General features: G+C 38.8%; 1 protein-coding gene across 1 annotated transcript in view; it reads right to left on the bottom strand.

Annotated features, from left to right (window-relative positions):
* The window catches only part of LOC124805085 (choline transporter-like 1), a 176,751-nt gene that overhangs the window by 156,081 nt on the left and 7,750 nt on the right, over positions 1–12,920 (bottom strand). The window contains exon 2 of the mRNA XM_047265526.1: positions 7,175–7,309. Within this exon, the coding sequence (XP_047121482.1) occupies positions 7,175–7,294 (120 nt within the window). The 5' untranslated portion in view covers positions 7,295–7,309. The remainder of the gene's footprint in view (positions 1–7,174; positions 7,310–12,920) is intronic.

The raw sequence follows: 12,920 nt of genomic DNA, 5'->3' as shown, positions 1-12,920 counted from the left end.
TTTGAATACAGTTACTTACCCATTTTCCGTAAAGCATGTAATCAGCAAGGATTTTTTACTGGGTGTGTCAAATAGCAACTACCACTCATCCTACAGACCCTGGAAAAGTTCCAGATCTCTGAGACAATGTTTTTATATTTTTATTGTCACTATTGAACATTAAATTTTGAGACATCTTCTTTACTTCCAAAGGGCAAGTTTAACCATGCATCCAAAGAGGTGACAAACATTTATTACTTTCTGTTTGTATTGTTGAATATGGGACATACTTGCACCAAATATAAAAGACAATGTAAAAAATTGTTGTGCAAGACCCATCATTTTGTTACTATTCTTTTCTTAGGCATAAGATTTGTGTACAATTTTCTACAGCTAATCAGATGTTCACCAAGTCTGATGTTTGTGTTATGTTGTGACCAATTTAAGTGTGCAATTTTGGTATTCATATGTTCTTGTACTATCTTGACAGTGTGTCTCGATGGGAGACAATATTTAAAAAACTTTTCTTTTTTTTCAAATGCATATTATATTCATACATGTGACTTCTCTAGTGTTTGTGTTTATATATCATTTCCATACTTATAATTATGTTCTTTGTTTTCATTTCCTTCATGAGGCTCAAAAAGAGCAGACAGTTGCAATATTTTCCTATGGACATCTGACCTGTCCATCTGTGTAATATATTTATGTTCCTTCTATTATCTTGATTATTCTGTGACTCAATGAGAGCTGACTTTGAAATAATTTACATATATTTTTTATATATCTTAAAATCGCATGTGATATATTTGTGTCTGTGTTTGATCATTTTCCATGTGGCTCACTGGGAGCAAAGATTATACAATTATTTTTTTCTTTTTTACTTTCATATATTACTAAATATTTTTATTATGCTGTCATACTGAGAGTCATAACACAAAGTACAATTGAAACAACACAACTAAAATATTGGCAGGAAGAAGTCATTTTGAAACGGTGTAACGGTCATTGTATACATACACATAATGCCTAGTAAAACAAAAAATTTAGTAAAGTAGAACTTTTCCAAATTTTAGCCATTTGACACATTTGTCCTAGTCGGCTAATATCATTAACATTCTGTAAATAATATTACCCGAGGGGGGTATTGTAACGGAACCTATTAAAGGCTTTACTTTACCGAAGTATGCGATACCCTCCAAATCCAACCAGTTTAACGAGTATTTATGATTATAGAAAAGTTATTGTGTATGTTACCATTGATTGCATAACATGTCTCCATAAACAGTCAATCCATTAAATTATACTGAATAACTGACCCACACAAAAGTTAATATCACTTGATCACTGATACAGCAAATGTCATCATGTAAAAACACTAAGTTCATCTTAAATAATTAATACGAAATACGAAAAATAGTGGCCAACTTCGGTATTATGGATCTCCTTACATAAAAAATCACCCAGTGAAACCTATTTGTTCACTAGGAGCGTTTTCACTCAGTATTCACGTAATCAATCCTATTTTAGACGAAAACCAATGTAATTCTTAATAATTCATGTTGTTTACTTATTTATGCAAATTAGAGAAGTCAATTGACAAACTTCTAAAAACGGCCTTTTTGTAACAAAGAATTATTCTGTCAAGTCAACAGATCTGTCTGTCATTTTAATAACATGTTAAATTATGTCACTTGCTGTAAATTAATAACTTTTCTGCACAAATTATGATAACAGATGTACATGTGACTTATAAACTATATCTCTTTTTAGTAGTTCTTTGACAAGGTTATAAATACAAGCAGCAAGAAGGGTTGAGGGCGCAGTCGGAATGTTACTTTGGTAAAGTGTGTTTGTGTGTTATTGTTTGAGGTGGATAAACAATGCAAAGAACATGTAAAGGAAGTACTACTTTGTGTTGTGTCATGGTCTTTGGTGGACAGTGGAATTAAGATGGCCACCAGAGTAATAAATATTTGAAGTTTACATATTTGTTGGTTTCGCTTGTTCTTTATCATCAAAAGCACATAAAAAACACAGGACCTCATGTTTTTAACCCTAGACAACCAGATTTAGAGCCAGCGTCAGCATCGAGACACAGCAGCGATGCAGCAAGCAGCAGCGATTACCACAATGCATTTTAATGGCGCCAAGCTAACATCAAGTGCTAACAAGTTCCGTAAATGGGAGTGAAATAGAGTGATTATAGCAATTAGCAATATCTACGACTAGGCGACCATTTACAATGGGAAGTGGTCAGTAAATCAGGTGACAATGTTGACTGGAAGTCATCAGCTGATCACGGATCACAACAGTGACTAAGACAACTAACAATGTTTACACCTAAGGAATTGTGATACAAAACTTGTGCTGACGCAGTTACTTTGTAAGCCTTGCCAATTTTTAACACATCACTCAAGGTGGGGTCAGATGCCTCTACAGCTTTCACACTAATATTTGGATCCAGAGCGAGAAGAACATTAACATCACAGTTAAGCAGTCTGCATATGGCGTGCCACACTGTTTACAGGAGAAGTCACACTTGTGCACCAAGTCCTGTAAATCAGCCATCCATTCTGCATGAGATTGCTTACCTTGCTGAAAACATTGGTTAAACTTGAGCCTAGTTGCAACAGTGTGAGTCTAGTGACCACAATAATCAGTCAGCAAACCACAAACATCAGAAAGTGAGCCTGATTTTTGCACCACTTTGTACAGATTACTACTTGAAGACAATTTGAGCACACATTGATGGCCGGGATCAGTTATTTGACTTACCTTGCAGTGAAGAACAAGATGACCTAAATAAAACTCTCCACTCTCATTTGCCTTTCGAAACAAGCGAAAAGCAGAGGGAGAGGCAAGCCAACTGCAGCCACAGGATGTCGTTGGTTTTGCAGAAGCAGTAACAGCTGTGTCTGCTGTTGCTGGTGGAGTTCCTGCTGTTGTTACTCTTGGTGCTACTCCTGTTCCTGCTCTTGCTGATACAGCAACTTGAGAAATTCGGGATTCGAGGCACATGGGAATAGTTGTACGGGGAGAAAGTTCTCGTTGCCAATTTTCTATCCTACTCTGTGTAGGCAGAAACACAGTTAATGATAATTCGCACTGATGGTAATATAGTGACTGGCGGAATGTAACAGGCAGTTCCCAAGACAAATGACAGCAGAGATCATGAGGTGAGGTAATAACCAACATATGTCCAAAGTGTAGGTAAGTCATCAAAAGCATATAAAACCATCCAGAGAGAAAAATCAAATCACAAATCTATACCAGGCAAAGTTGAAATTCTACCACTCAGTGGTGTGTAACTAAGGTTTCAATGACTAGTGAGAGACTGGCTGCAATTGACGGGCTGTGGTATATTAGTAAACACTAATCATGGGACGGTTCCATTTCACATGCTTCCTGTAGCACCTGCACCATATGTGGCCATGAGCTGCAGATGCCGCAGTGAGCCCGAGTATCACTACTCAGGCTAGGCAATGAGTCTGGATCACGCTTGGATACTAAAGGTTAAATGATACTTTTTCCCATTTTATTCTACCCTAAAATGAACCCATACTTCCCTTCCTATTCACACTTCTTGTTCCCCTTCTTCTGTAGCCCTTCCCTCCCTGCCTGATCTATTGGCTCCAGTTCCTCCAGTAAAGATTACTACTTTGTGTTGCCAAAGACAGACTCTACTCTGTGGTAACAGGAGAGCATCAGTGCATACCATAACAATGTATTGGTTTTGCAGAATAAATCCATAATCCAAAAGCAAACTGACTTCCAGATTTGCTCTGTGTGATTTATTCATCCCTTCCAACATGCATCTGAAGTAATGTAAAGTAACTGGAGGTGGGGATAATCACACCGCTCCTTATTCTCAGTCCAAAGCCACATATATCCTGTACTTTTTTTTCCAGAACAGTCTTTTGTAGAAATAACTATTTACAACAGATCTGTACCTCACCTTCCATTTGGTATGAGTAAATAGCTGACAGTTTTATGAACATTTTCCTGCTCATGTTTCCTTACACTTTGATAGCTAGTCATAAATAAAATATTTTCATTTGCAATTCAGTAAACTGTTTTTTTCATTCAACGAACATAATGAGAAACAGATGGTGACATAGCCTCAGATGAATACTGGCTCAGTTTCCTTATAACCAGGTAGTATTCTTCTTCTTCAGCAGCAGAAGCTCCTTACAAAGAGGAGGCATGCCATTCTCATATCAGGCAGTTGAAGGCTACCCTCGTGGCTGAAGTTGTTTAGAATGCATTAAAGTTCAACTCCCCTTCTCAGCACTTTAGGGATGAAACGTGACAGTTCACAAAATTTCGAAATCCATGTGTTAGTGTTGGTGAGGATAATGGGCAGATCTCCAGCAAAACTGGATAAAAAGAGAGAGACAGAGAGAGAAAAAACAGTGTGTTAAAGGGCTATGTCTCATGTGCAGTTTGGTGAGCAACACTTTGTTGCACTGGTGTGGTTGACATGAAGTCCACCTGTCCACCTCGCCTATATTGTCTGCCATTTCCCCCCATTCGGTTTTCCATTGATACATGATTATTTTGTCAGATAATGAGATGATGACATGCAGGGGGAGTGGCACTTCTATGTACAAGACCATCCTGACATGCTTCTTTGTCTGCACTGGAAGCTATGTTGTTGTTTGCCTGTACCCCGGTGTGTCCAGATACCCAGCAAAAGACCACCCTCGTGCCTTGGTGTTGAAGCCGCTGTAAGGTGTCATGGGTGAGCTGAATCAGCTTGTCTCTTGGATGCATTTGGTGGACCATTTGTAGAGCATTTAATGACTCAGGACAGATGAGACACCTTGTTCTGAGATGCCTTTGAACTAACTCTAATCCCATCATAATGCCATATTACTCCACAACGTAATATGCAAATTGTTCTGGAAGCAGCTGGCCTCACCGAGTCTCAAACCCATGGCTGCAGCCAGTGGTGCTGCTAAATGAATGAATGAATCTGCTTCAAAATTACACCTATTTATATGGCTCCAAGGCTCCTATACTGAATTATTTTGCAGCCTTCAGTCACGTAGCTCACTATCAGGCTCTTCTTCTGATGTGGCAACATCATCCTGCTTGTTCCAGCTATTACCACTGCAAAATGCTGGTTTCTGCTTATCATGGCTAGTCAGTCTCACAATCGTTTTTGTGTGTATGTTATTCTGACCCATATGTTGTCACACTGCACTTACTGGTCTACAGTAAGAGCCATGAGGTAAACAAATTTTGATTCAAGGAGAGCCCTGCATGACTAAGCGAGCCTTATAGGACTTGGGGGGGGGGGGGGGGGGGGGGCTGAAGATTATTTACATCAACAGCCATTCACTCCATCAGCAAGTAGCACATCTTGAGGTAGTGGGATATTTTATATAGGTGTGTACCTTACTTGCAGCCCAGACAGTGCAGCCATGGACACCATTCTCCCAAATAAACAATGTTTCATCATTGTGCCTAATGATATCCCCTGAAGCATGTCAAGTTTTTATGGTAGCAGAGGTTTGGTGGCACTGGCCAGCCCCCAGCCTGGGAAAATCAGGGTTACCTGGCTGTACCCAGCAAATATTGGGATCTCTCTGGGGAAAAACACAGCCCTCCCTTCTCCAAGTTGTGAACACTCTTTGTCAGGCCCCTCTGCTGAGTCCTGTCTGACTTGGGAACCCTGCCATTATCTATACTACTGCCAAAATAGCCATCAGCATCACTGAGGCAAAAAAATCCTCCCACCAAGCACTGAAGGTGCCTATGATCAGGCGGTGCCCCTCAGGATGACAATTCATGACAATTCCAGGGTGACAATCTTGCTGCGTTCTTTCAAAAGTCCACTTGATATTCCTTTTAATTTTGGTTTCCAAATCAAAATCCTGTAGCTTTTGTCTTATTTCTGTGTTTTTTTATTTTGTCCACCAGTGTGCAGCCTGTGACTGCCCTGAGAAATTTCATCTCAGCTGACATAATTTCCTTCTGTCTTTCTTCAATAGTATCCACATCTCACTTCCGTATAATACTATCAGAACTGCCATTGATTTATAAAGCTTCAGTTTTTTTTCAGAGTTCCATGGATTTTCCCACATATACATTTAAATTTGCATAGTTTTGTTTCTGCCTTGTCATTTAATGTTGTGGATATTTCACATCCAAGACAGTTGAAGGTGGATATGTGCTCCAACATTTTACCATTTATCTCAGTTTTGGATCTTATTGTGTTTTCCCCCCAAAATGCCATTACTTTTGATTTATGTAAAGATATGGAGGCATGCTGAAAAGTAAAGCCTCTGAATTTTTATAAGAAAACTCTTAAAGTTTTTTAAATAAAACAAACTTTATTAACATTCCACATCTTTATAATTCATTTTCACATATTTATTTCTCAACATAGTCCCCAATGAGAGGCCAGTTTGTTGCAACTCCCACTGTAAAATGTTTGATTTTTTTGAAAGAGCCACAACCTCACCTCTGCTTGCACCGCTTCATCACTATCAATGTGAAGTCCTCGAAAGTGTTCTTTAAGTTTTGGAAACAGATGAAAATTGGACAAAAAGTAGGGACGGTATGGAGAAAGATTGATGACAAACAATTGATGACAATCAGCCCACGACGTCTAATTGCTGCTGATGTCACAGTGCTCATGCACGGTCTGACATTGTCGTGCTGAAGGAGAGGGTGCTCCATGTGTACAAAGTGTTCAAATTCATGCTTTGAGTTCTCTGAGGGTTTTCTCATGCACTGATACAGTTATGTTACATGCTGCCATGTTGTACACTACAATTCAGAGCCCCGTAGTGGAAGAGGACTGCAACTTCTGTCAGCAAAGTGGGAAAGTCAATGGGGTAATACACATGACATGTAATACCTCAATGGATATTGAGAACAGAATAGAAAATTCAGGGGCATTGCTTTTCAGCACACACTCATATTGTCAGTCCATAGCCCAATTCTTCTGCTATATTTCTTAAGAAGTATAGCTCCCTTTGTAAATTATCTTATGTCTGTTAAACAACAACATAGGCAGCATAAAAATACTGCTCAACCCGCATTTCGGTGGGAGCTTTGGAGTATTTTTTATGTCAACTGAATTTCTTTTACCATAACACAGGCAAAGTGGAACAAAAAACACAAAAAATCAGATGATCCTGCTAGAAACAGCATGTTACATTATACAATAAACTTCACTTACCAGAATAAACCAAAAGGCAACGTACACAGCGAGCCATAATACATCTGTACAGCCTTCTTTTCTTGTTGGTACTGTAGTCCTAGTGTTGACTTCATCATCACTACCACCACAGCAGGTCATGTTCCTTTAGCTGGCCTGTGTAAACAGAAACACTGGAGTATTATAAGGGGATAAATGTGAAACAACAGGTAATGACAGACATAAGGACATTGAGATTTAGAGTTAATGACTCGGCTCTTGCTGGATCACAAAAGACAGCTGAAATGTACAAACATACACTGAGGTGACTAAAGTCATAGGAAACCTCCTGATAACATGTCGTACTTCCTTTTGCCCAGTGTAGTGCAGCAACTGGACGTAGTATGAACTCAACAAGTCATTGAAAGTCCCCTGCAGAAATAATGAGCCATGTTGCCTTTATAGTGATCCATAATTGTAAAAGTGTTGCCAGTGCATGATATTTTGCATGAACTGACCTCTCAATCATGTCCCATACATGTTCGATGGGATTCACGTCTGGCGATCTGCGTGGCCAAATCATTTGCTTAAACTGTGCAGATTGTTCTTAAACCAATATTGAACAGTTGTGGATTGGTGACAATCCCATTGTTGTTTTGGGAACACAAAGTCCATGAACGGCTGCAAATGGTCTCCATGTAACCGAACAAAACCATTTCCACTCAACAATCAGTTCTGTTGAACCACAGAACCCATTCCATTCCATGCAAACACAGCCCAGACCATTATGGAGCCACCACCAGCTTGCACAGTGCCTTGTTGATAACTTGGATCCATGGCTTTCTGGGGTCCACACCACACTCAAACCCCACCATCTGCTCTTAACAACTGAAATTGGGAATCATCTGACCAAGCCACAGTTTTCCAGTCATCTAGGGTCCAACCAATATGGTCATGGGCCTAGGAGAGCACTGTATACAATGTGATGCTGTTAGCAAAGGCACATGCGTTGGTTGTTTGCTATCACAGCCCATTAATGCCAAATTTCACCACACTGTCCTGATAAGTTGATCAAATGTCCCACATTAACTCCTGTGGTTATTTCATGCAGAGTTGTTTGTTTGTTACCCCTGACAACCGTACACAAACTTCACTGCTCTGGGTAGTTAAGTGGAGGCTGTTGGCCACTGCATTGTCCGCAGTGCGAGATAATGCCTGAAATTTGCTATTCTCGACACTCTCTTGGCCACTGCATTGTCCGTAGTGCAAGATAATGCCTGAAATTTGCTATTCTCGACACTCTCTTGAAACTGTGGATCTCAGAATACTGAATTCCCTAATGATTTCCTAAATGAATTGTCCCATGCATGCAGCTCCAACTACCATTCTGCATTCAAAGTCTTACTTCCCATCGTGCGGCCATATCACATTGGAAATATTTTCACACGAATCACCCGAGTATAAATGACAGCCCCACCAATGCACTGCCCTTTTATACTGCGCTTACATGTTATTACCACCTTCTGTATATGTGCATATCGCTATCCCATGACTTTTTTTCACCTCAGTTTATGCTGAACTTGACATCTTGAGGTATCATATATCTCCTGTCAGATATCAGCATTGTTCAAGCACAATATTTTGACAATATGATTCATTATATTCAGTAGGTGCTACATAAGACTGCTTTTTGAGCTTACTGATCATATACATATCATTCTGATTATATTATATTATATTAGATTAGATTAATACTTGTTCCATAGATCATGAATATGACACTTCGTAATGATGTGGAACGTGTCAGGTTAATAAAAGATGTCTGTACAAGATATTACATTACACAAAATATTGCATGACACTAATGTTTAAATTGGTTTTTCCCCCTCCCTTAATTTATATCTAAAAATTCAGCCAATGAGTAGAAGGAGTTGTCATCTAGAAATTCTTTTAATTTATTTTTAAATGTTGGTTGGCTATCTGTCAGGCTTTTGATGCTGTTTGGTAGGTGACCAAAGACTTTTGTGGCAGCATAATTTACCCCTTTCTGTGCCAAAGTCAGATTTAACCCTGCATAGTGAAGATCATCCTTTCTCCTGGTGTTATAGCTATGCACACTGCTATTACTTTTGAACTGGGTTGGATTATTAACAACAAATTTCATAAGTGAATATATATACTGTGAGGTTACTGTGAGGATCCCTAGATCCTTAAATAGATGTCTGCAGGATGACCGCAGGTGGGCACCAGCAATTATTCTGATTACACGTTTTTGAGCAATGAATACTTTTCTACTCAACGATGAATTACCCCAGAATATGATGCCATACGAAAGCAGTGAATGAAAGTAGGCATAGTAAGCTAATTTACTGAGATTCTTATCACTAAAATTTGCAATAACCCCAATAGCATACGTAGCTGAACTCTTGACGTTTCAGCAGACCATCAATGTGTTGCTTCCAGTTTAACCTCTCATCAATGGACACACCTAAAAATTTTGAAAATTCTACCTTAGCTACAGACTTCTGTTCAAAGTCTATATTTATTACTGGAGTTGTGCCATTTACTGTACGGAACTGTATATACTGTGTTTTATCAAAATTATCATTTACAATTACATCACTTAGTTCTTGGTTTTTGGATGTTATTACTATACTTGTATCATCAGCAGAAAGAACTAACTTTGCATCTTCATCAATGTGGAATGGTAAGTCATTAATGTATATCAAGAACAGTAAAGGACCTAAGACTGAACCCTGTGGGACCCCGTACCTGATAGCCCCCCCAGTTTGAGGAATCAGCTGTTCTTTTAACATTACATGAACCACTTATTTCAACTTTCTGCATTCTTCCATTTAAGTATGAATTAAACCATTTGTGCACTGCTCCCCTCAAACCATAATGATTTAGCTTATCTAAAAGAATTCCATGATTTACACAATCAAAGGCCTTTGAGAGATCACAAAAAATACCAATGGGTGATGTCCGGTTATTCAGAGCATTTAATATTTGATCAGTGAAAGCGTATATAGCATTTTCTGTTGAAAAGCCTTTCTGAAAACCAAACTGACATTTTGTTAGTACTTTATTTTTACAAATATGGGAGGCTACTCTTGAATACATTACTTTCTCAAAAATTTTTGATAGAGCTGTCAGTAGTTGTTGACATCCGACGTATACCCCTTTTTATGAAATGGTTTTACAATGGCATATCTCAGTCTATCGGGGAAAACACCCTGCTCCAAAGAGCTATTACATACGTGGCTGAGAATCCTACTTATCTGTGGGGAACAAGCTTTAAGTACCTTGCTGGAAATGCCATCAATTCCGTAAGAGCTTGGTGGAAATACAGTTGTTTCAAACTGCACAGGCATGGCCTCTTCTATTAGTAGCCTTGCCTCTTCTAGTGAAGATCTAGATCCTATTTTCTCCACAACATTTAAAAAATGATTATTGAAAATATTTTCAATTTCTGATTGTTTGTTAGTACACCTGTCATTCAGTTTTATGGCACTAAAGTCTTCCTGTGCTCTTGGTTGCCCTGTTTCCCTTTCAATAATATTCCAAATTGCTTTAATTTTATTATCAGAGTTACTGATCTCAGACATGATACACATGTTTCTGGACTTTTTAATAACTTTTCTTAGTACCGCACAATAGTTTTTATAATATTGAACAATTTCGGCGTCAGTACTCCCTCTTGCTGTTAGATACAGTTCTCTTTTACGGTTGCAAGATATTCTTATTCCTTTAGTTAGCCAAGGTTTTTTATATGTTTTCTTGGAATTATGTTTAACTATTTTCTTGGGAAAACAATTTTCAAATACCCTTAAAAATGTATCGTGAAATAAGTTATATTTCAAGTTTGCACCGGGTTCCTTATACACTTCATCCCAGTCTAGCTGCTGTAGGCTTTCCCTAAAGTTTGCAATATTTATATTGTTAATTGAACGCACTGCTTTGAAATTCTGATTTGATATACTGCATGGAGCTATGTCATGTACTGTAACTAGCTGTGCACCATGATCTGAAAGACCATTCTCAACAGGATAAGCATTTATGTCCTTAAACTTATCTTGGTCTATAAAAAAGTTATCTATCAATGTCCTGCTGTTCTTTGTTATCCGAGTAGGAAAATCAATGACGGAGCTCAAATTGAAAGAACTGAGTAATACTACAAGGTCATTCTTCACATTACACTCTTTCAGGGAATCAACATTGAAATCCCCACAAATGATAATTTGCTTCTCCCTGTCTGACAGATAGCACAACAAAGCACCCAAGTTTTCTAGAAATAGCTGGAAATTCCCTGAGGGGCACCTATACATTGTTACAATTATGTATTGTTTTAGTTATTCTTTGTACTTTGGTAATCACTGTTGCCACAACAGCCTCATGGTCACTGATACGAGTTTCAATGTGGACACCCAGGTCAGATCTCTTTCTTACATTAGATTCAACAAATTTCCATCATGAAAGGGATTCCTAACTATCTATTCTATGTAGTTTTCAGAGAAGACATTCAGTAATGTTTCACAGAATGTCTTATCACACCCACCACTAACAAAACTGTAACTTTCCTAGTTAATTGTTGAACGATTTAAGATTCCACTGATGATTACAGTACAATTTCAGAACTAATGCAAAAATGAACTGAGGTCTTCTCTAAAGTTTTCAGTTAATCAGGAGACGTACAGTACATCAGCAGTTCAATTTCAGCACTACAAGTTGACAGTACCAGCAGTTTTCGTCTCAGCACTCCACACCAGCAGACATGGCCCTATCCATCCTGGTCGGCATTAGCAGCATATCAGCTGTCACACACCAGCAGCACTGCCTGCCACAACTCTAGGGTTTGTTATGTAGGTATATCAGAGACAACATCATAGGAGAGATATTGCTGTTGTATGTAGCTGTGCAGATATTCATACAAGGATATTATAATTGAATTCTGGTTTTGTTAATACACAGTTATTTTTAAAGTGTCTTCGATCACTGCTCAGTAGGAGGATATTACAAAGAGACATGCCACTGCACCCAACTGTCAGCAACACTGGTGTATCAACATATTCAACAGCAAAGTACTTGAAGAAACTGCTGTTCCCATTTGTGGGGAAGTGTATTCACCACATCCACAACTCTGAAGACTTCTTGTGATATCTCAAACAACTACATATCACAGAATCTGATATAAAGGACAGTTTTGAAATGTTATCCCTGTACAATAGGGTGCCACTGAAAGACTCTCTGGAACTGATTGCAGAGAAATTTGATGATGCTCTGTTGGATTTGTCCAAGCATATGAGGTGGAATTCAAAATTTTATGGACTGGTGCTGCCATCTGGAAAGTAGGAGTAGTAGATCTTTGCATGCTAGGTGGCGAGAGCTCCATACCTGATGAGTTAATGTGCAGAGTGGCATTCAGCTGGGAGCACGTGTTGCGTGTCCACAGTGATTTTCGTAATACTCTGTGTTTGGTGTGTGGCGATTTTACGATGGATCCATGAACAGAACAGCATGTGTGTATCAAATTCTGTGCGAATCTTCGGAAAAGTGCTATGGAGACCCTTGCAATTATTCAACAAGTGTTTGGGGGACAAAGCAACAATCGTCCCCGGCAGCCCAGGCTCTCCAAGACCCAAAAAAGTGAGAAAGTGAAAAGGAAAGTGAAGAGCATGATCATAGTTTTCTTTGATACCAAGGGAATTGTGCACAAAGAATTCGTCCCACCCAACCAAAAACTGAATTCCGTGACCCACTGTGATGTTTTGTGACAGCTCCGTGAAAA

Source organism: Schistocerca piceifrons, chromosome 1, assembly GCF_021461385.2.
Source record: "Schistocerca piceifrons isolate TAMUIC-IGC-003096 chromosome 1, iqSchPice1.1, whole genome shotgun sequence".
NCBI lineage: Eukaryota > Metazoa > Arthropoda > Insecta > Orthoptera > Acrididae > Schistocerca > Schistocerca piceifrons.
This window is presented reverse-complemented; position numbering and strand designations above follow the sequence as displayed.